Genomic DNA, 20000 nt, shown 5'->3' with positions numbered 1-20000 from the left:
CTTCCTTCCTTCCTTTTCCTCCCTTCCTTCCTTCCTTCCTTCATCCTTTCCTTCTTTCCTCCCTCCGTCCTACCTTCCTTCCATCTTTCCTCTCCTCCCTTCCTTCCTTCCTTCTTTCCTCCCTCTTTCCGTCCTACCTTCCTTCCTTCCTCCTTTCCTTCCCTCTTCCTTACTCCCTTCGTCCTTTCCTTCCTTCCTTCCTTCTTCCCTCCCTTCATCCTTTCCTTCTTTCCTCCCTCCCTCCGTCCTACCTTCCTTCCATCTTTTCATTCCTTCCTTCGCTCCTTTCCTTCCTTCCTCCTTTCCTTCTTCCCTCCCTTCATCCTTTCCTTCTTTCCTCCCTCCGTCCTACCTTCCTACCATCTTTCCTTTCCTTTCCTTTCCTCCCTTCCTTCCTCCCTTCCTTCCTCCCTCCGTCCTACCTTCCTTCCTTCCTCCTTTCCTTCCCTCTTCCTTACTCCCTTCGTCCTTTCCTTCCTTCCTTCCTTCTTCCCTCCCTTCATCCTTTCCTTCTTTCCTCCCTCCCTCCGTCCTACCTTCCTTCCATCTTTTCATTCCTTCCTTCGCTCCTTTCCTTCCTTCCTCCTTTCCTTCTTTCCTCCCTCCCTCCGTCCTACCTTCCTTCCATCTTTTCATTCCTTCCTTCGCTCCTTTCCTTCCTTCCTCCTTTCCTTCTTCCCTCCCTTCATCCTTTCCTTCTTTCCTCCCTCCGTCCTACCTTCCTACCATCTTTCCTTTCCTTTCCTTTCCTCCCTTCCTTCCTCCCTTCCTTCCTCCCTCCGTCCTACCTTCCTTCCTTCTTTCCTTTTCTCCCTTCCTTCCTCCCTCTTTTCTTTCCTTCCTGCCTTCCTTCCCTCCTTCCTTCCTCCCTTCATTTGTTCCTTTCTTCCTCCTTTCTTTCCTCCCTCCTTTCCTTCCTTCCTCCCTCCTTTCCTTCCTCCCTCCCTCCTTTCCTTCCTTCCTTCCCTCCCTCTTTTCCTTCCTTCCTTCCTTCCTTCCCTCCTTCCTTCCTCCCTTCGTTCCTTCCTTCCTCCCTCCTTTCCTTCCTTCCATCCTTCCTCCCTCCCACCTTCCTTCCTTCCTTGACTCAAGGGGCATTTTGGATCATTTTCAGGGCAGTTTTTTACAGTCACAGTGACTGTATGTTGTGACTCAGTTGGAAGTGTGACAGAATTGTGTCTTTAAAAAACCCCAAAAACACTCCTAATGTTAGTGCATCACAACCCCACAATCCTCCTTTCCTTCCCTTCCTTCCTTCTTCCCTCCCTTCATCCTTTCCTTCTTTCCTCCCTCCGTCCTACCTTCCTTCCATCTTTCCTCTCCTCCCTTCCTTCCTTCCTTCTTTCCTCCCTCTCTCCGTCCTACCTTCCTTCCTTGCTTCTTCCTCCCTTCCTTCCTTCCTTCCTTCTTTCTCCCTTCCTTCCTCCGTCCCTCCTTCCTTCCTCCCTTCCTCCTGTCCTTCCTTCCTTCCTTCCTCCCTTCCTCCCACCTTTTCTTCCTTCTTCTTTCCTCCCTTCCTTCTTCCTTCCTCCCTCCCTCTCTCCTTTGCTTCCTCCTTTCCTTCCTCCCTTCCTACCTCCCTTCCTTCCTTGACTTGAGGGCAACAGGAGGGTTAAATCAAACACTGTAATGAAGGCTGTGATTTTTGCACTCAAACAATAAACTTAAAAAAAAAACCCCTCCTAATGTTAGTGGTAGTGTCTGTCACAGCTGCATCACCCCCCCCCCCCCCCCCCTCCCTAGTGTTAGAGGAAGAGGAGGTTGTGCAGGTTTGGAAGCCCCAGCTGTCTCAACCATTTCCGAGTTGCACGTTGAATAAAGCGTAAAACTCCAGACGTGCTTTTGCTAAACGTATTAAGACTTTAACTGTTTGTTTTTTACGAGGGACTTTAAAAAACTGCTGTCATCCCGACTCCAAGGACATTTTTTAGGGGCGTTCTTTTTCCCCCTCAACCCCCGTTAATTTCAAACACTGCTCTCTACAGCCGGAGAATAACCAATGACTGATCCACCACAGCAGACAGCACATAATGGGAAATCCAGCACATATGTTTCAAATATGTTTGTTGGGAAACCAATCAAAGCATCAACAAGCAGAAGAAACAAAAAAAAAAGGAAACCAACAAGGAATGAAAGAAAGGAGGGAGGAAGGAAGGGAGGAAGGAAGGGAGGAAGGAAGGAGGGAAGGAAGGAAGGAAGGAGGGAAGGAAGGAAGGAAGGAAAGAATGAAGGATGAAGGGAGGGAAGAAGCAAAGGAGGAAGGAAGGAAGGGAGAGGGAAGGAAAGGACAAAGGAAGGAAGGAAGGAAGGAAAGAAGGGAAGGAAGGAAGGAAAGGAGCGAAGGAAGGAATGAAAGAAAGGAGGGAGGAAGGAAGGGAGGAAAGGAGGAAGGAGGGAAGGAAGGAAAGAAGGGAGGAAGGAAGGGAGGAAAGGAAAGATGGAAGGAAAGTAGGACGGAGGGAGGAAAGAAGGAAGAAGGAAGGAAGGAAGGAAGGGAGGGAGAGGGAAGGAAAGGACGAAGGAAGGAAGGAAAGAAGGGAGGAAGGAAGAAGGAAGGAAAGAAGGAAGGAAGTTATTTACAGAAGGTGAGAAAAAGTAATCCCTGACAAAAAGGACAAATGACAAAAATGAATAGCAAGTAAACAAGCAGAGCCCTGCATCAACAAGCAGATGAAACAAAAAAAAAAAGGAAACCAACAAGGAATGAAAGAAAGGAGGGAGGAAGGAAAGGAGGAAGGAAGGGAGGAAGGAAGGAGGGAAGGAAGGAAAGAAGGAAAGAATGAAGGATGAAGGGAGGGAAGAAGCAAAGGAGGAAGGAAGGAAGGGAGAGGGAAGGAAAGGACGAAGGAAGGAAGGAAGGAAGGAAGGAAGGAAAGAAGGAAAAGGAAGGAAGGAAGGAAAGGAGCGAAGGAAGGAATGAAAGAAAGGAGGGAGGAAGGAAGGAGGGAAGGATGGAAAGAAGGGAGGAAGGAAGGGAGGAGAGGAAAGATGGAAGGAAAGTAGGACGGAGGGAGGAAAGAAGGAAGAAGGAAGGAAGGAAGGGAGGGAGAGGGAAGGAAAGGACGAAGGAAGGAAGGAAAGAAGGGAGGAAGGAAGAAGGAAGGAAGGAAGGAAGGAAGGAAGGAAGGAAGTTTTTTACAGAAGGTGAGAAAAAGTAATCCCTGACAAAAAGGACTAATGACAAAAATGAATAGCAAGTAAACAAGCAGATGAAACAAAAAAAAAAGGAAACCAACAACCCCCCCCCCCCCCCCCCCATCCCTAACCCCCCCTTAGGAGTGCATCCAACTAGGGACTCAGTCAGATTCTCTTTCGAGATGAGAGACCAAAGGTTGCCAGATTTTATCAAAGTCCCTCAACTTGTCTTTCAGAATAAATCCAATTCTCTCCAAATGTAAGGTGTCTGTCAAATCAGTCAACCAATGCTTAAATGAGGGGACCTCTCTCTTCTTCCAGTTAAGTAGGATCAGTTTTTTTGCTGTTATAAGGCCATATGCCAGAAGGATATGTTGTTTGAAATGTGTATTCTGGTGGTTTTTAGATCTGTTGCTGCCATCAGTTGGTCCAAATCAAGATATCTGTTCAGCCAGGCGAAAAAAGGTAGTCAGGGAATCCTTTTCTCTCCAGCTCCTCTCGTGGGATCCCAAGGCATTCCCAGCCCAGATGGGATACACAACCTGCACTGTGTTCTGGGTCTTCCCTGGAGGTCTCCCCTTAGTTGGACCTGCCTGGAGAACCTCCACAGGGAGGCTTCAGATGCCCAAACAACCGTAACCGACTGCTTTTAATCCAAAGGAATAGCAGGTTTACCCCCAGTTCCTTCCACATGTCTGAGTCTCTAAGGCTCTCTCAGGCTTAGCCACCCTGTAAAAGGAGGCTAAGTCTGGCTGCCTGTATCCATGATCCCATTGTTCTCATTGTTTCTGGTCATTGCCCAATGAGCACAGGTGAGGGACACAGTAGAGCTAAAGGTCACTTGAGATTTCTGCCTTCAGGCTCAGCTTCCTCCCTTCACAGGCCTGTACAGAGCAGCCATATTACTGCTGATATACCAGTTCACATGTTGGTGATTGGGGAAAAAACCTTTTAACTCCTTCAGGGATCAGTCCTCGATAGAGTACCATGGCTTTTAGGAGCTGGCACTAATGATTCATTGATTAATTTGTGTCTTCTTTAGTCCTTTATGACAGTAAACTGAATGTCTTTGGGTTGTGGGACAAAACAAGACTTAAGAAGACATTACTTTGAGCTTTGGGAAACAGTGATTGGCATGTTTTACCGTTTTCTGACATTTAAAAAAACCAAACAACTAATCGAATAATAGAAAAAAATATAACTGACAGATTAATCCATCATGAAAAGAATCATTAGTCACCCACCAGGACATTTCACACAAAATCCCAAATGCCAACCTTAATGATGATGGTGGTGGTGGTAGATGAAAAGACAGAGGATAGCCAACGACATTCAGATACTTACTGTAGGGAACCATGAAGGTCTCCACAAAATGTCACTGCAATCCACTGAGACACATCGAGACATTTCCGTCCTTAAAAATGCCAAACTTTAATGACCACATGGCCTTAATCATCAGGACAGACACGGCTCGTTGTAATCAAGTGTATTTTTTTCATTTTAAAACTAGTACAGCAGACATCAGGAGCTCACTGTGGAAGCTACATTTTCACAGTTTATTGTGGAATAAAGTGAAATGAAGCCTTCGTTACTTATGTCTGTCGCTTGTTTCTGCAGATCCTGACGGCGTTGGATCGGGACGGTTACTGTCGCAAACACAAACTGAGGCACAAACTGGAGCAAGCCATCAACCTGATGTCTGGAAGCAGCTGAGAGGAGGAGAAGGACGGATGGACTGATGGACTGATAGATGGATGGGGGGGATGGGAAGAAGAATGGAGGAGGGGGAAGCGAGGGCATTTTGTTTTTCTGAACTGTCGAACAGTCAGCTGAACTGCTCCGTGTTGGACCGAACTGACAGCCACAGCTCCGGCCCTTTAGCAATCAATCTATCAGTCATTTATTTGTCAATTGATTGATTGATTGACTTGAAGACTGACTAACTGGCTGGCTGGGACCCCAACTACCTCCGTTCGGTGGGTTTTGGGGCAGAAAAATCAGTTTCCGAACCGATTTGGATTCATATATCAACGTGACTCCAAACTGGAAAGGAGTCACTTTGGGGGCAAAAAACTAAACAAACCTTCTCGATGCATCTGTCGGTTTGGATTTGGATTTAAATTCACTAAAGCAGGGATCAAAACGAGGGGGGGGGGGGGGGGGGGGGGCGTGGCTGTGGAAAGATCTGGAAACGAGGTGTTAGAAGACTGAGTCAGGTTTCACCAAACGATAGATGTGACGTGAGGACTAATCAACCTGACCTCGGGATTCGCAGCCTGGTTTGGATCTTACTAGACGCTAGGTTGAAGAGCTAAAGGTCAAGTCAAGTGTTTGTCAAAGCGACCGACTTCACCTGGACTTGCTTGTTCTGGTCTTAAGGATCAAGAAATTAAGCAGAAGATCAGGTGGTCAAGTCAAAATCACAACCAGACCTGACCATACCCTAAAAGCCTCATTTTAGCCCGAATGAATCCGGGCTTAAAATCAAAAAAAAAAGGTCAAGTCAAAGCTTACAGCAGAAGTTGGAAGCCTCTTCAATGATGTCGTCACTTTTTTTGGACCATTTGTCCTCATCACGAAATCCTTTGCCTTGTCTGGAAGGGGGTTCGGATTCACTGTCGGAAGTTCAGGACAAGCTTTAAAAAGAAGGAAGCGTCAAAAGAGTCTCAAGTCCTCATTTGGAAATATCTGACCCAACTTCGAACTTGTTTGCAAATGATTCAGAAGGTTTTAAAGCTTTAAACGAAGGAGACGAAAAGCAAATAAACTGATTTCCAAATAAACGGACGACTTCACTTGACCCTGAAATCGCTCCTTTATTCTGGAAAGGTGTTGAATTCGTCCTCAGAAAGAAAGAAAGAAAGAAAGAAGGAAGGAAGGAAATAAAAAGGGAGTGATTCTTTGAGACATTTTGACTTGACCTTAGACTGTTCAGCTTGAGCCTCGTCTTGATCTAGAAGTTTCTAAGTTGCTGTTTAAAATAACCACTCGATGTTTTTTCTCTGGACAATCACTCTGTACCACAGCACACTGAGCCCGATGCCTACCGACCGACCAGTACCTGTGTCCATGAACCCGTCCTCTCGTCCCTCCATCCTCTTTTCCTTTCCTTCCATCTTCAACTCGTCAGAATCTCACCTCCTACTTTTTCTTTTACCCGTTTCTTCATTTCATCTCCTCGTCCAACCTTCCCCTTTACCTTCAATCCTCCTTTACTTCCCCTTAAACCCCCTCTTTTTTTGTTTCGTGCCCCACCACCCTGCTTTGTCATTGGTCAGTCACGCTGGCCACTGGCCCTCCTATTGGCCAGGAAGACTCTTTAGTAATGTACTGCCCGACCAATCAAGACTGTGGAATTCGCCAGAATTGTGAATAATTAAGTAGAAATTAATAGAAACATACAGAATTACGTTTTAAAACATTCCAGCACAGGCACACAGGCAAGGTCTGTAAACAAGCAGGTTGACTGGTTAATTGTTTCGGAAAAGTTTTAACGAACCTCCGAAAGTGGACTAACCGGCATTTTTTCAGGACCAGACCGACCCGGATTCGGGCTCTGGATTCAGCACCAGTCGGTGAACTCTGGTTGGTGCAGATGGCTTTATCGTCGGACCTTGCACATACACCCACATACAGCCATGCTTTACAGCGCCATGATGCTAACCGTGCCCAGGGGGAAAATACTGTGCAGCGCTACAAGCCCAGTGCCATGTAAAGACCGGACCGGATCACGTCAGAACTGGACCGGACTTGGACCAAAACCGGATCAGAAACAAACCCGGAGTGGAGTTTTAACCCGACCGGACTCAAGAACTCATAAGACTTGTGGCCATAATTGTAAACAACAACGAAAAAAAAAAGATAATAATAATAATAATGATGATGATAAAAGTATAAAAGTTAAAAAAGAAAAAACAAAAAGAAAGGAAAAAAAGAAATATTGAAATGTTAACATGTAATAAGAACTTTGTGGATTTGACAGTATGGATTTTAAGGAGCTGAACTTGTATAAAGCTAACGTTATGCTACATCAGAGTCTGGAGAACGAGAGAGAGAGAGAGAGAAAGAGAGAGAGAGGCAAGCCAGGACACGGAGTGACGGTTCAGACCGAGACTAAAACCAACACCATCCTCTCACCGTCACACAGGACCGACAGACTGAACTGGATCAAACCGGATTGAACCGGACTGAACGAGCCTTTTCTGGTTCAAACCCGAGAGAGAGAGAGGAAAACCAGACGTGTTGGAGGAGGTTGGGTGTGTTTTGGGGGGGTTAGTCGTTGCATGTCTAGCTTATGGATGGAGCTTTGTTTCTATGAGCTTTTTGTTGTGCTCTCGCTCCACCTTTAAAGATGAATGAGGGTGCTTTCACCATCACAGTTCAGCTCCGTCTGAATCCTGCAGCTAACATTTCAACCCTGCTGCTGCTGCTGCTGCTGCTGGACATCAAACAGGAGCCAGACTGTAGAGTTCAGATCAGCTGGGAGTCAAATCAAGGAGCCGAGCTGGTGTGAAAACGCTCTAATTCTCTCTGTGTTAATGATGGTTAAATGCAGGACTTGTTAACATGGAAACGCTGCATACCCCCCTCCCCACCCGCCTCACCCCTCCACACACACACCTTTTATTCTGTGGTAGAACATTTTCACTTGGCACAGCTGGAGAGGTATGATCTTCTAACTAGTTTCTGCTGATCATGTTAACACCAGAGACTCTCATATCAGGTCTCATCAGGTTGATTTCCATCCACATGAAGTGAAGTGAAAGCAATATGGCCGCCTGGACGGAAGGAAATCTATAAAACTGGTGGATGATTTTAATGCTCGGCAGAAATCAAAAATGTTTCGTGGCAGAAAAAAAAACTGAATAGATGTGAAAAATCTGTTACGCAAGTTAGCAAAGCGTGCTTGTGAACTCAGGTGTTCAATAACAGAATAAACAGATTGATTCAGAGTTCTTATATAAATCACATTACAGCAACTTTTACCCTAATCTCAAGTTTTAAAAAAACAGAATTTGTCGGAAAGTTAAATCTTTAAAACACGATTTGCTAACTTGGTCCATTCAGATTTTACACATGGGTTGTTTTTTCTATCACATGACATCAGTGGAAAGTCTTTTAAAACACCTGCAGATGTTTTTAGATGAAGGATAAAAAGGCCGGATGCCTGCGTGTGTGTGATGTGAAGATGTTCTGCCACAGCTGAAGCGTCTCTCTGCTGGCTCTCTGCAATGCCATAAAGCTACAAAGCACCTTTTTTTCTTTCTTGCTGTTGTTTCACTGTTGTTTGAAATCTTTTTGGGGCCAAAAGGACCCGAGTGGAGAGGAAGAGGAAGAGGAAGAGGAGAGAGAGAGAGAGAGGAGGAGAGAGAGAGGGTCCTGATATAAGACTGCCTTTTAGATGATTAATTATAGAACAGGGAGGGAAGCCACTACCATACCAATACCACTGTTCATCCAACCTGTGTGTGTGTGTGTGTGTGTGTGTGTGTGTTTTCCCGCCGCCGCTGCTGCAGTGGAAACTCAACCGTTAAATCACTGATGGTATCTGCAGCTCAATTAAAAAAATATAGTTTTTCTTTATAACAGTCGCTCCGTTTTCAAACCCTACGATCGTTTATCTCCAATCGAAGCTTTTTCAGACGTATTCAGTCCCATTTTTTTAGTCTTCAGATGCTTTGGATGCTGGATTTACCTTTTTTTTTGGTCGGTGTGATGATGAAGGAGGAAGAGGAGGAAGAGGAGGCGATTGTTTGTGCATGCAGAGATGAGGAGGAGTGATGAGTAGATGCTGAGGGGAGGATGAAGAGGAGGAGACAGGGATGATGGTGTCTGCATGCAAAGACTAAACGTAAAGGAGGAAGTACTCTCCTCTGCATGCTGAGAAGTAAGAATGAGGAGGAGGAGGAGGAGGTGAAGAAGAAGAAGGGGGGGGGAGAAAAAAAAAAGAGTAAAACCTGATGTTCTTCAAATGCAGAGCAGAGAGGAAAAATGTTAAATAACACAGGAGCAGGAGGAAAAAGGGTGGAATCAGGATGAAAAGAGGAGGTCAGAGTCTCTTTTTTGCATGCTTAAAGTGTGAGGAAGGAGGAGGAGGAGGAGGAGGGAGGGAGGGATGGAAGGAAAGAGACGCTGTGTTGAATACTGAGAGGAAAAAAAGAGGAGAGAGGGAGAATACTGATCAGGGAGAGGAAAGACGGAGGCGACGTCGTCCATCAAACCGAGTAGAGAGAGAGGAGGAGGAGGAGGAGAGAGAGAGAGAGAGAGAGAGAGGAGGAGAAAACTGCAACAGAACCAAGCTGAATATTTTCTTCCACTCAGAGACTCATAAAAAAAATCTGATGGGAAGAAAATGTTAAAAAAAATTCAGACTCTAATTTGTGTCTTTTATTTTGAAAGGACTCATTCATTATCTATTTAATTATATTATAATTAAATGGCTGAATCTGCTCACAAACATCTTTATATTCCAGTAAATATCCTGTTCCTACATGTCGCTGCTGTATTTCATTCATAATAGATTTTTTTAAACTTTCTTTTCCCTTTTTTTTAAGTTTCACGAGCGAGTGAAATGTTGGGTTTTCTCATCATCCGGGACTAATAGAGACCGTTGAGTGCACCGAGAAATAAAAGAGGGTGAAGAAGAAGAAGGAGAGAAGGAGAAAAGGGAGGAGGAGGAGGAAGAAATGGACGGAGGCGGAGAGAGAGAGGGAAAAAGAAAATTGAAACCTTAATAATACAGTTTATATTCGGGTCGGGACAAATCGACGTCTGGATGGTTTTCCACTGTGGTAGCGAGCTGTGTGTGTGTGTGTGTGAGTGTGTGTGTGTGTGTGTGTGTGTGTGTGTGTTACAGGCTTTTATCCACTCATACACACACATACTAACATCCATATAATCCTTCAAACACACACACACACACACACACACACACAGAGAGAGAGCTGGGAGGAGGTAACAGAGACTGAGTAGGCCGGAGGGAGGGTCAGGTCTAATTCCTGGAACAGTCACAAAACAAATAGGAATTGGATTAATACCTCGTTTTTTTAGCTGCAGTGTCCATCGGTCTGCACACACACACACACACACACACACACACACACACAAGGCTCAGAGTTTTTTTTTTCTGGTGGTGAGATATTTATTGATTTCTTTCCTTTTTTTTCTCTCCTTTTTTAATTTATTTTTTACGATGAGTTATATTTATTGTGGGAGGATGTACACGATTTTATTAAGTTTGTACAGCATTAAAGAGACAATAACTCAACACACACACACACACACACACACACAGATACACACACATGGTAACACACACACACATACATGTTATATCTCCATGTGCACGCTGGGAAACGACCACCGACCGCCAACAACTTGGTTAAAAAAAAAAGAGTAAATATTGTGTTTTTAACTGGTTTTATTTTATTTTCTTTATTAATCAGATTATTTTTTTCAATCTGAGTTTAAACTTTTTCTTTTTTTTTCTTTTTTTTAAATTTTTTTTATTGATCACTTTTCGCTTTTTTAACATTAAAACCTTTCAGAATCAGAAGTGAAGCGGTTTTATATCTCTGTTAACGAGGCAGGAGGGGGAGGCGGGAGGGGCGGTCCGTCGTTTCCCAACATGTTTAACGTTCAGATCCAATCAAATAATTCGCTCTGATTTGCAGATCGATCGATTTGATTGATCGGGAATTTACCCATTGAGACTCGACTTCACTCAGCGACGGTAACCAGCAGGGAAACCGGGGGGGGGGGGGGGGCTATGCCTTTCAAAATAAAAGGACTGAGAGAAAATCTGCCTAAATTATATTGATCTCATATTGGAAACTGTTAATGAGTGAGTTTTAGGATATCTCCAGTTTGATAATTAATAGTTGGTCAATGAATTTTGCTTTGTGGATGAAGTGAAAATGGTGCATTAAGTGATGATGGTGCTCTTATTCTGAAAATCAATCACCGTCAATCAATTGGACGTTAGTTTCTAATCTACTACTTAAATAAATGGAAGTTTATTTGATCCTCACACTGGATTTAAGTTCTGATTTTTAGGGAATCTCTTGTTTAAATCAGTAATAGCGTTATAATCAATAGGAGCAGCTGATGATGCTCTTATTCTGAAAATCAATCCCCCTCAATTTTTAGTTTCTAATCTCCTCCTTAAATAAATGTAAATGAAGTTTATTTGATCTTCACACTGGATTTAATTTTTATATTTAGGGATTCTTTTGTTTAAAATCAATAATAGATGCGTTAACATTTATGATCTGATGGCGCTCTTATTCTGAAAAATCAATCACCCTCGATTGGAGTTTAGTTTCTTTGATCTTCACGCTGGATTTAAGTTTAGATTTTTAGGTAATCTCTTGTTAATAGTGATACTTGATAATAGTCTCACATGTGTTTCTTTAATAACCGCCATCTTTATTAAGGTAACGGAGGCCTCCCATTGGACGTTATTTCCTGTTCATTTCCTGTTTTATAATCAACGGCAGATCGTCTCTCAGTCCATTGAAGTGAAAGCGTAGCGTCGATGCTCCCTCGTTAAGCCCCTCCCACCCTGCAGACTCCTGACTGACGATTGGTCGACCGACAGCGAATCCCAGCGGGCTTCATTGTATCATAGCAACAGCGAATCACTGGACCCCCCCCACTCCTAACTGAGCCGGGGGGGGGGAGTCAGATGTCTTTATTGTATCATAATATGATTATTATTACTATCATTATAATTATTATTCTGAGTCGGTGCTTCTCGGCCGCCGCGGGATCAGAGTTCACGTACCTGTAAGCACTTTGTCTGAACAACGTCCTGGACTTTAAAAACGCGCCGCCAAACAACCCCCCCCTCCGCCCCCCCCAAAAAAAAACCCAATCTCTCGCCACGTTGGTCGTCTCCCCCCGTTTGGGTCTCCGAGCCGCCGCTGGAGAAGCACCGCTCACACTGGATCTTCTGTGTCTTAGTTCAGGATGGGATTGTTCATTCAGGCGGCGCTGCGGGAGGGAGGAGGGGTTTCTGGAGGGGGGGGGGTCAGATCATGAGGCTCCAACAGGCGGCGTTTTAAACCCAATACGATGAGGTCACTGTGATGTCACGAACTGAAACAAACACTGAATATCTATCCTTTAAGATCTAAAAGAGACGCTAAGGTTTGTTTTAAAAGGGTCCAAACCTCCTGAAACGTTCCTGAACTCAACAAACAGACCTTCAGATGATGAAGATAGATGAAGATGGGTCTCATTGGATCCTCTTAGGAGGTAGATATACTGGTTCTCTTGGTTTACAGACCTGAGACCAGCCAAGAGGACCATACTGATGTATTTCGGACCCATGCTACCCAAAGTCTTTTAGTTTCTGTTTCTAAAACCTTGAATGTTCGACTGATCCTCTGAGTGTTAGTCATTGTGATCATGAACTTAAACAAACCCTCAATATCTGTCCTTTAACATCTAAAAGAGATCCTAAAGTTTCTTTTTAAGTGTCCAAACCTCCTGATTTAAAAATTAATTCATTGGATACTACTCATTGGATCTTTAGTGCAGCCAGACTGGATCCAAATAGACCTTCAGATGATGACGATAGAGTCTCATTGGATCCTCTTAGGTAGTAGACAGACTGGTTTACAGACCTGAGACCAGCCCAGAGGACTGTACAATCACAGTTAGACCTGATCTATCTTGGACCGATGCTACTCAGGTCCTGGAACAAGTCTTAGTTACGAGGAACCAAAGTTTTTTAGTTTGTGTTAAATATTCGGTTCATCCTCTGACTGTTAGTCATTGTGACGTTACGAAAATGAAACCAACCCTTAATATCTGTCCTTTAACATCTAAAAGAGACCTTGAAGTTTCTTTTCAAGCGTCCAAACTTTCTGATTTGAAATGAGTTCATAGGAAACTTACCTGAAGTGTCCAAACCTCCTGAAACTTACCTAATAAGACCTGATTCAAAAGAACTTTATCCAAATAGACCCTCAGAGGACGACGATAGAGTCTCATTGGACGACCCTTAGGTGGTAGACCTGAGACTAGCCAAGAGGACCGTACAATCACAGGTCTTTTCAGGAGTCCAAACTTTCTGATTTGAAATAAGTTTATAGGAAACTTACCTGAAGGGGAAAAGATCCGATTCAAGAGGATCTTTCCTGCAGCCAGACTGGATCCAAATAGATAGAACCAAATAGAGTCTCATTGGATCCTCTTAGGTAGTAGACAGACTGGTTTACAGACCTGAGACCAGCCCAGATGACAGTACTCTCACAGTTAGACCTGATGTCTTTCGGACCGATGCTACTCAGGTCCTGGATCAGCTTTAGTTTCTCTGATCTTCTCCCAGTTTTAGTCTCTGCTTCTTAAAATACTCTCACCCCCCAAAATAATAAATAACTCAGATGAAACTTGAGAAGTTGAGAGCTGTGAGCTTCAGATGTTGAACTCTGCACCACCAGCTGCTCCATCGATCCAAAGAATCGATCCCAAAATCCCCAGAAGTGGACTGAAGAGTAAAGTTTCTGAATTCATCCGAAGTTCAAAGGAAGTGAATCTCCAACTTCATCACAGCAGCAGACGATTGAAGTCAGTCTCCAGTTGGTAGTTTGAGGGTTAAAGGTTCTTTATATCACATTAAATTAGATTTTTATTGCCTTCATTGACTTTTATTGTCATATTTACATTTCTTACAGCAATGCTTTCTGGGATTTGTAGTTGCTTCAGGTTCATTTTCAGGATTTTTAGACTCTTTTTACCTAAAACAGTGACACCGATTGTCTAAATTACCAATAGTCATAACCTCCAGGTGTTATTCCAGTGACATCACAGTGACATCACAGCCCCTCCCTCCCCCCGGTCGCTGTTGAAGCCTCCTGATTGGTCCACCCGTTGCTCCTCAGCGCCGCCGCCGCCGCTCATTCACTCTGCCTGGAAAAAAAAACCTGTTTTTTTTTTCTCACTGAAAAAAAAAAACGCTGAAAACACACATCGCCTTGACGCAGCGCTTTCCAGGATGTAGTCAGGGCCCATTTTTTGATACCATTTGCCATTGCCTTGTTTTTATTTTTTTATTTTTGCTGAGTTTAAAAATGTAATGATGATGATGATGATGATGATGACGATGAATCTTCTTCATGTAATAGCCTGTGTCAGTTTTTATACCATTGCCATTGCCTTCTGCTGAGTTTGTATATTTGTGTGATTTCACTAAAGTGTAATGGAAAAGTTGGACTCCTGTTTTATTGTGTTTTTTACTTTAAAGACAGTGTAAAGTGAATTCAGACATTTTCTTCTAAACACATTAAATAGGTCATAAATGTATTTCTAAAAAAGGTGTAAAAAGCATTTCAACCATTTAGATTTGAATTGTGGAGCTAGGATTAGCATAAACCCGCCCCTGCTGCTGTAGAGGTAGAAATACATTCAGCTCACACTACTACTACTACAGTCTACAGTTAGCCAGTTAGCTGAGTTAGCACTACTACTACTACAGTCTACAGTTAGCCAGTTAGCTGAATTAGCCGCCGAGCTAGCAGTTGAGTAAGCCGCCGAGCTAGCAGTTGAGTTAGCTGCCGAGCTAGCAGTTGAGTTAGCTGCCGAGCTAGCAGTTGAGTTAGCTGCCGAGCTAGCAGTTGAGTTAGCCGCCGAGCTAGCAGTTGAGTTAGCTGCCGAGCTAGCAGCTGAGTTAGCCGCCGAGCTAGCAGCTGATTTAGCAGCAGAAAGCTCTCAGACGTAGCGTCCATGTTTCTGATAGAGGTGGTGACTTTGATTGACAGGTGACACTCGGTAGGGGGCGGAGCTTCAGAGGACTCGGCGGCCACTCGGCCAGAGAAAGACTGACTTTTACACAACTTTGAAGCCTAATTTCATATATTTGGAGATTTTTTTAATCATTCAAATTTGACAGGGTGGTTAACAACACACTTTTCTGTGGTATGTCAAACTCAGAACACATATTTATTCTTACTTTACAAACTTTAACAGCGTTTAATCTTGAATTTCGTCTCCCCTTCAGTCCCATCAGACGTGTTGGTGCTGGTTTTGTAAGGTGACTTTCCGTCGGGTCTCCTGCCGCTCCGCCATCAGACGCTGGCAGGGTGACAGACTAATTAATGGAGAACAATGATCCGAGCTCGGCGGGGCTTATCGGCAGCGGCAACAAAAGAGTCGTTATCTCAGGTTTTTCATTATCAGGAAATACAGTTGATGAAAATCCACCTGAGACGCAGAGAGAGAGAAAGCTACAAACCCTCAGTGAGCCGAGACTCATTAAACTACTGAAGAGATTTAACAGCTCAGAAACATCATGAACCAGCTGCTGACTGGTTAGTATAACACACAGGAGGAAGTACTGCTTTTAAAAATAGTTTAATATAAATATAATATGCTGTTCAAATATACATTAAATAATAAAATATGTCTTTCAAATGTTTTAAAGTAAATTATAATCGTTATAAAATGACTTTCTACTCAAAATGTTGCGACTATATTCTTGAAATCTTTCCTTCTTTCCTCCCTCCTTCCTTCCCTCCTTCTGTCCTTCTTTCCTTCCTTCCTTCCTACCTTCCATCCTCCTTTCCTTCCTTCTTTCTACCTTCCATCCTCCTTTCCTTCCTTCCTTCTTCCATCCCTCCTTTCCTTCCTTCCTTCCTCCCTTCCTTCCTTCCGTCTTTCCTTCCTTCCTCCCTCCTCCCTTCTCCCTTCCTTCCTCCCTCCTTTCCTTCCTTCTTCCCCCCCTCCATCCCTCCTTTCCTTCCTTCCTTCCTTTCCTTTCTTCTTCCCCCCTTCCATCCCTCCTTTCCTTCCTTCCTTCCTCCCTTCCTTCCTTCTTTCTCCTTCCCTTCCTCCTTTCCTTCCTTCTTCCGTCCTTCTTCCCTCCTTCTTCCTCCTTTCCTTCCTCCTTTCCTCCCTTCCATCCTTCCTTTCCTTCCTTCCTCTTTCCTTCCTTCTTCCCCCCTCCCTTCCTCCTTCCTTCCTTCTTCCCTCCTTCTTCCTCCTTTCCTTTCTTCTTCTCTCCAGAAACATCATGAAACAGCTGCTGACTGGTTATTATAACACACAGGAGGAAATAGTGCTTTTAAAAATAATAAATATACTGTTTAAACATACATTAAATAATAAAATATGTTCAGTAATCTGATCAATCAAAGCTGTGCCAATTTTGTTTTAGCAAATTATAATAATTATAAAATGACTATACTCAAAATATTTAGACTATTCTTGAAATTAAGACTTTTAATCTTTCCTTCCTTCCCTCCTTCTGTCATTCTTTCCTTAGTCCCTCATTCCTTCCTTCCTTTCTTTCTTTCCTCCCTTCTTTCCTTCCGTCCTTCCTTCCCACCCTCCTTTCCTTCCTTCTGTCCTTCCTTCCTTCTGTCCTTCCTCCCTTCCTTCTTCCCCCCTTCAATCCCTCCTTTCCTTCCTTCCTTCCTTCCTTCCCACCCTCCTTTCCTACATTCTTCCCCCCTTCCATCCTTCTTCCCCCCTTCTATCCCTCCTTTCTTTCCTTCCTTCCTTCTTACCTCCCTCCCTCCCTCCTCCCTTCCGTCCACCCTCCTTTCCTTCCTTCTTCCCCCCTTCCATCCTTCCTTTCCTTCCTTCCTTCCTTCCATCCTCCCTTCATTCCTCCTTTCCTCCCTCCCTCCTCCCTTCCTTCCTTCCTCCTCCCTTCCTTCCTCCCTCATTTCCTTCCTTCTTCCTCCTTTCCGTCCTTCCTTCCTTCCTTCCACCCTTCCTTCCCACTTTCTCCCTCCCTTCTTCCTTTCCTTCCTTCTTCCTCCCTTCCTTCCTTGACTCGAGGACAACAGGAGGGTTAATAAAACAATCATGAGACTTTTATTTTGGAATATTCTGATTAATTAAGCTGCTGACAGGAAACTGGTAACTTTATATTTAACACATTTCCTCCCATCGTTGAGGCCTCTCTGAAAACGTCACATCGATCAGTTCATTCATGCAGCTGTCAATCACTGTGACATCACAAACCGCCAGTCCATTGGTTCAGTGGGACGGGAGGGGGCGGGGCTTAACATTGGCTTCCTGTCTGGACGTGAAGCTCGTTAACATGATGAGACGCAGCAGAAGACAAATTAGCTTCGTTAAAGATTAAAGCTTTGATTTGATTATGGCTCTGTGTGTGTGTGTGTGTGTGTGTGTGTGTGTGTGTGTGTGTGTTTGTGTGTGTGTGTGTTACAGTGTGTGTATTACGGTGTGTGTGTGGAAAGCCCTGAGTCAGACTGTGCTGCCAGTTAACCAGTTGCCCAGTCAGCATCTACAGGTGTCTCCCGCACACACACACACACACACACACACACACACATACTGTAATACACACACACACACACACACACACACACACACACACACACACACACACACACATAGAACCACTCTCCCAAATTAACCGTTAATCATAAAACGGTAAAAACGATGAGTCATGAGTTTCCTCTCGTCTCTGCTGCTGCTCAACGCTTCACACACACACACACACACACACACACACACACCCTCACACACACACACACACACACACACACACTGAGCCTCACACACACACACACACACATACATACACACACTGAGCCTCACACACACACACACACACACACACACACTGAGCCTCACACACACACACACACATACACACACACACTGAGCCTCACACACACACACACACACACACACACACACAGACTCACACACACACACACACACACACACACTGAGCCTCACACACTGAGCCTCACACACACACACACACACACACACACACACACTGAGCCTCACACACACACACACACATACATACACACACTGAGCCTCACACACACACACACACACACACACACACACACACACACAGAGCCTCACACACACACACACTGAGCCTCACACACACACACACACACACACACACACAGAGACTCACACACACACACACACTGAGCCTCACACACACACACACACACACACACACTGAGCCTCACACACACACACACACTCAGCCTCTCACACACACACACACACACACACTGAGCCTCACACACACACACACACATACATACACACACTGAGCCTCACACACACACACACACACACTGAGCCTCACACACACACACACACACACACACACACACACAGAGACTCACACACACACACACACTGAGCCTCACACACACACACACACACACACACACACACACACACACACACACTGAGCCTCACACACACACACACACACACAGCCTCTCACACACACACACACACACACACACGTGTTGGTGGTCTCTGTAATCATTTCTTCAGTCAGCGTGTTTGTGGGAGTCGAGCGGTTAAATTCTGTCACATCATGTGATTAAATGGATTAAATGGACTTTTTAATACTCGGTTGTCACTTTTCATAATTAAAAATAATTTTCCTGCCTCAGAACGAGACGTGATATTATTACAGCAGCAGTTCAGGTTTAATTCACTAAAACACTGACAGGTTTCACTTAAACCCAGCGCTGGGAAATAACTAAAGGAGTATATTTTTTACACTTTAATATAATTTTGAGCCGCTTGAACTTTAATTTTTTCCATTTCCTGTTACATTATATTTGTGCTCTGCTCCACAAAATCTGCAGTTAAGAGTCGACAGTCGTCAGCTAAAAGTGAGAAGATGCAGAGTTTCAAAGGCCTTTAAAGAAGAGGAGAGAGAGAGAGAGAGAGGAAGGAGAGGAGAGAAGGGAAAGAGAGGAGAGAGAGGAAGGAGAGGAAGGAGGAGAGGAAGAGGAGGAGAGGAGAGAGAGGAGAGAGAGGAAGGAGAGGAGAGAGAGGAAGGAGAGGAGAGAGAGAGAGGAAGGAGAGGAGAGAGAGGAAGAGGAAGGAGAGGAGGAGGGAGAGAGGAAGGAGAGGAGAGAGAGGAAGGAGAGGAGAGAGAGGAAGGAGAGGAGAGAGGGATAGAGAGAGGAGAGAGAGAGAGGAGAGGAGAGAGAGGAAGGAGAGGAGAGAGAGGAAGGAGAGGAAGAGGAGGAGAGAGAGGAAGGAGCAGTTCAGGTTTAATTCACTAAAACACTGACACGTTTCACTTCAACCCAGAGCTGGGAAATAATTAAAGGAGTACAGCTTTTACATTTTAATATAATTTTGAGCTGCTTGAACTTTAATTTTTTCCATTTCCTGTTACATTATATTTGTGCTCTGCTCCACAAAATCTGCAGTTAAGAGTCGACAGTCATCAGCTAAAAGTGAGAAGATGCAGAGTTTCAAAGGCCTTGAAAGAAGAGGAGGAGAGGAGAGAGAGGAAGGAGAGGAAAGAGAGGAGAGAGAGGAAGGAGAGGAAGGAGAGGAAGGAGAGGAAGAGGAGGGGAGAGAAGGGAAAGACAGGAGAGAGGAGAGAAGGGAAGGAGGAGAGAGAGGAGGAGAGAGAGGAAGGAGAGGAGGAGGAGAGGAGAGAGAGAGAGAGAGGAAGGAGAGGAGAGAGAGAGAGAGAGAGAGAGGAAGGAGAGGAGAGAGGGGGAGGAGAGGAGAGAGAGAGGAAGGAGAGGGAGGAAGGAGAGGAAGAGGAGGAGAGAGAAGGGAAAGAGAGGAGAGAGAGGAAGAGGAGGAGAGAGAGGAAGGAGAGGAGAGGAGAGAGGAAGGAGAGGAGAGAGGAGCTGCTTGAACTTTAATTTTTACATTATATTTCTGCTCTGCTCCACAAAATCTGCAGTTAAGAGTCGACAGTCATCAGCTAAAAGTGAGAAGATGCAGAGTTTCAAAGGCCTTGAAAGATAAATCTGCTGCTGTTAACAATAAAAACACTGACAGGAAGCTGCTGGTCTTAAAAGTGAAGCCAATCTAGAAGTAATTTACCAATCAATCAATGAATCTTTATTTGTATAGCACCAAATCAC

General features: G+C 44.4%; 1 protein-coding gene across 1 annotated transcript in view; it reads left to right on the top strand.

The window, feature by feature from the left end:
• Positions 1-4848, top strand: part of LOC128357741 (plexin A3-like) — a 43813-nt gene extending 38965 nt beyond the window's left edge. Inside the window, 1 exon segment of the mRNA XM_053318110.1 lies at positions 4753-4848. Within this exon segment, the coding sequence (XP_053174085.1) occupies positions 4753-4848 (96 nt within the window).
• The last annotated feature ends 15152 nt before the right edge of the window (positions 4849-20000 follow it).

Source organism: Scomber japonicus, chromosome 4 (genome assembly GCF_027409825.1).
Source record: "Scomber japonicus isolate fScoJap1 chromosome 4, fScoJap1.pri, whole genome shotgun sequence".
NCBI classification, from domain to species: domain Eukaryota; kingdom Metazoa; phylum Chordata; class Actinopteri; order Scombriformes; family Scombridae; genus Scomber; species Scomber japonicus.
This window is presented reverse-complemented; position numbering and strand designations above follow the sequence as displayed.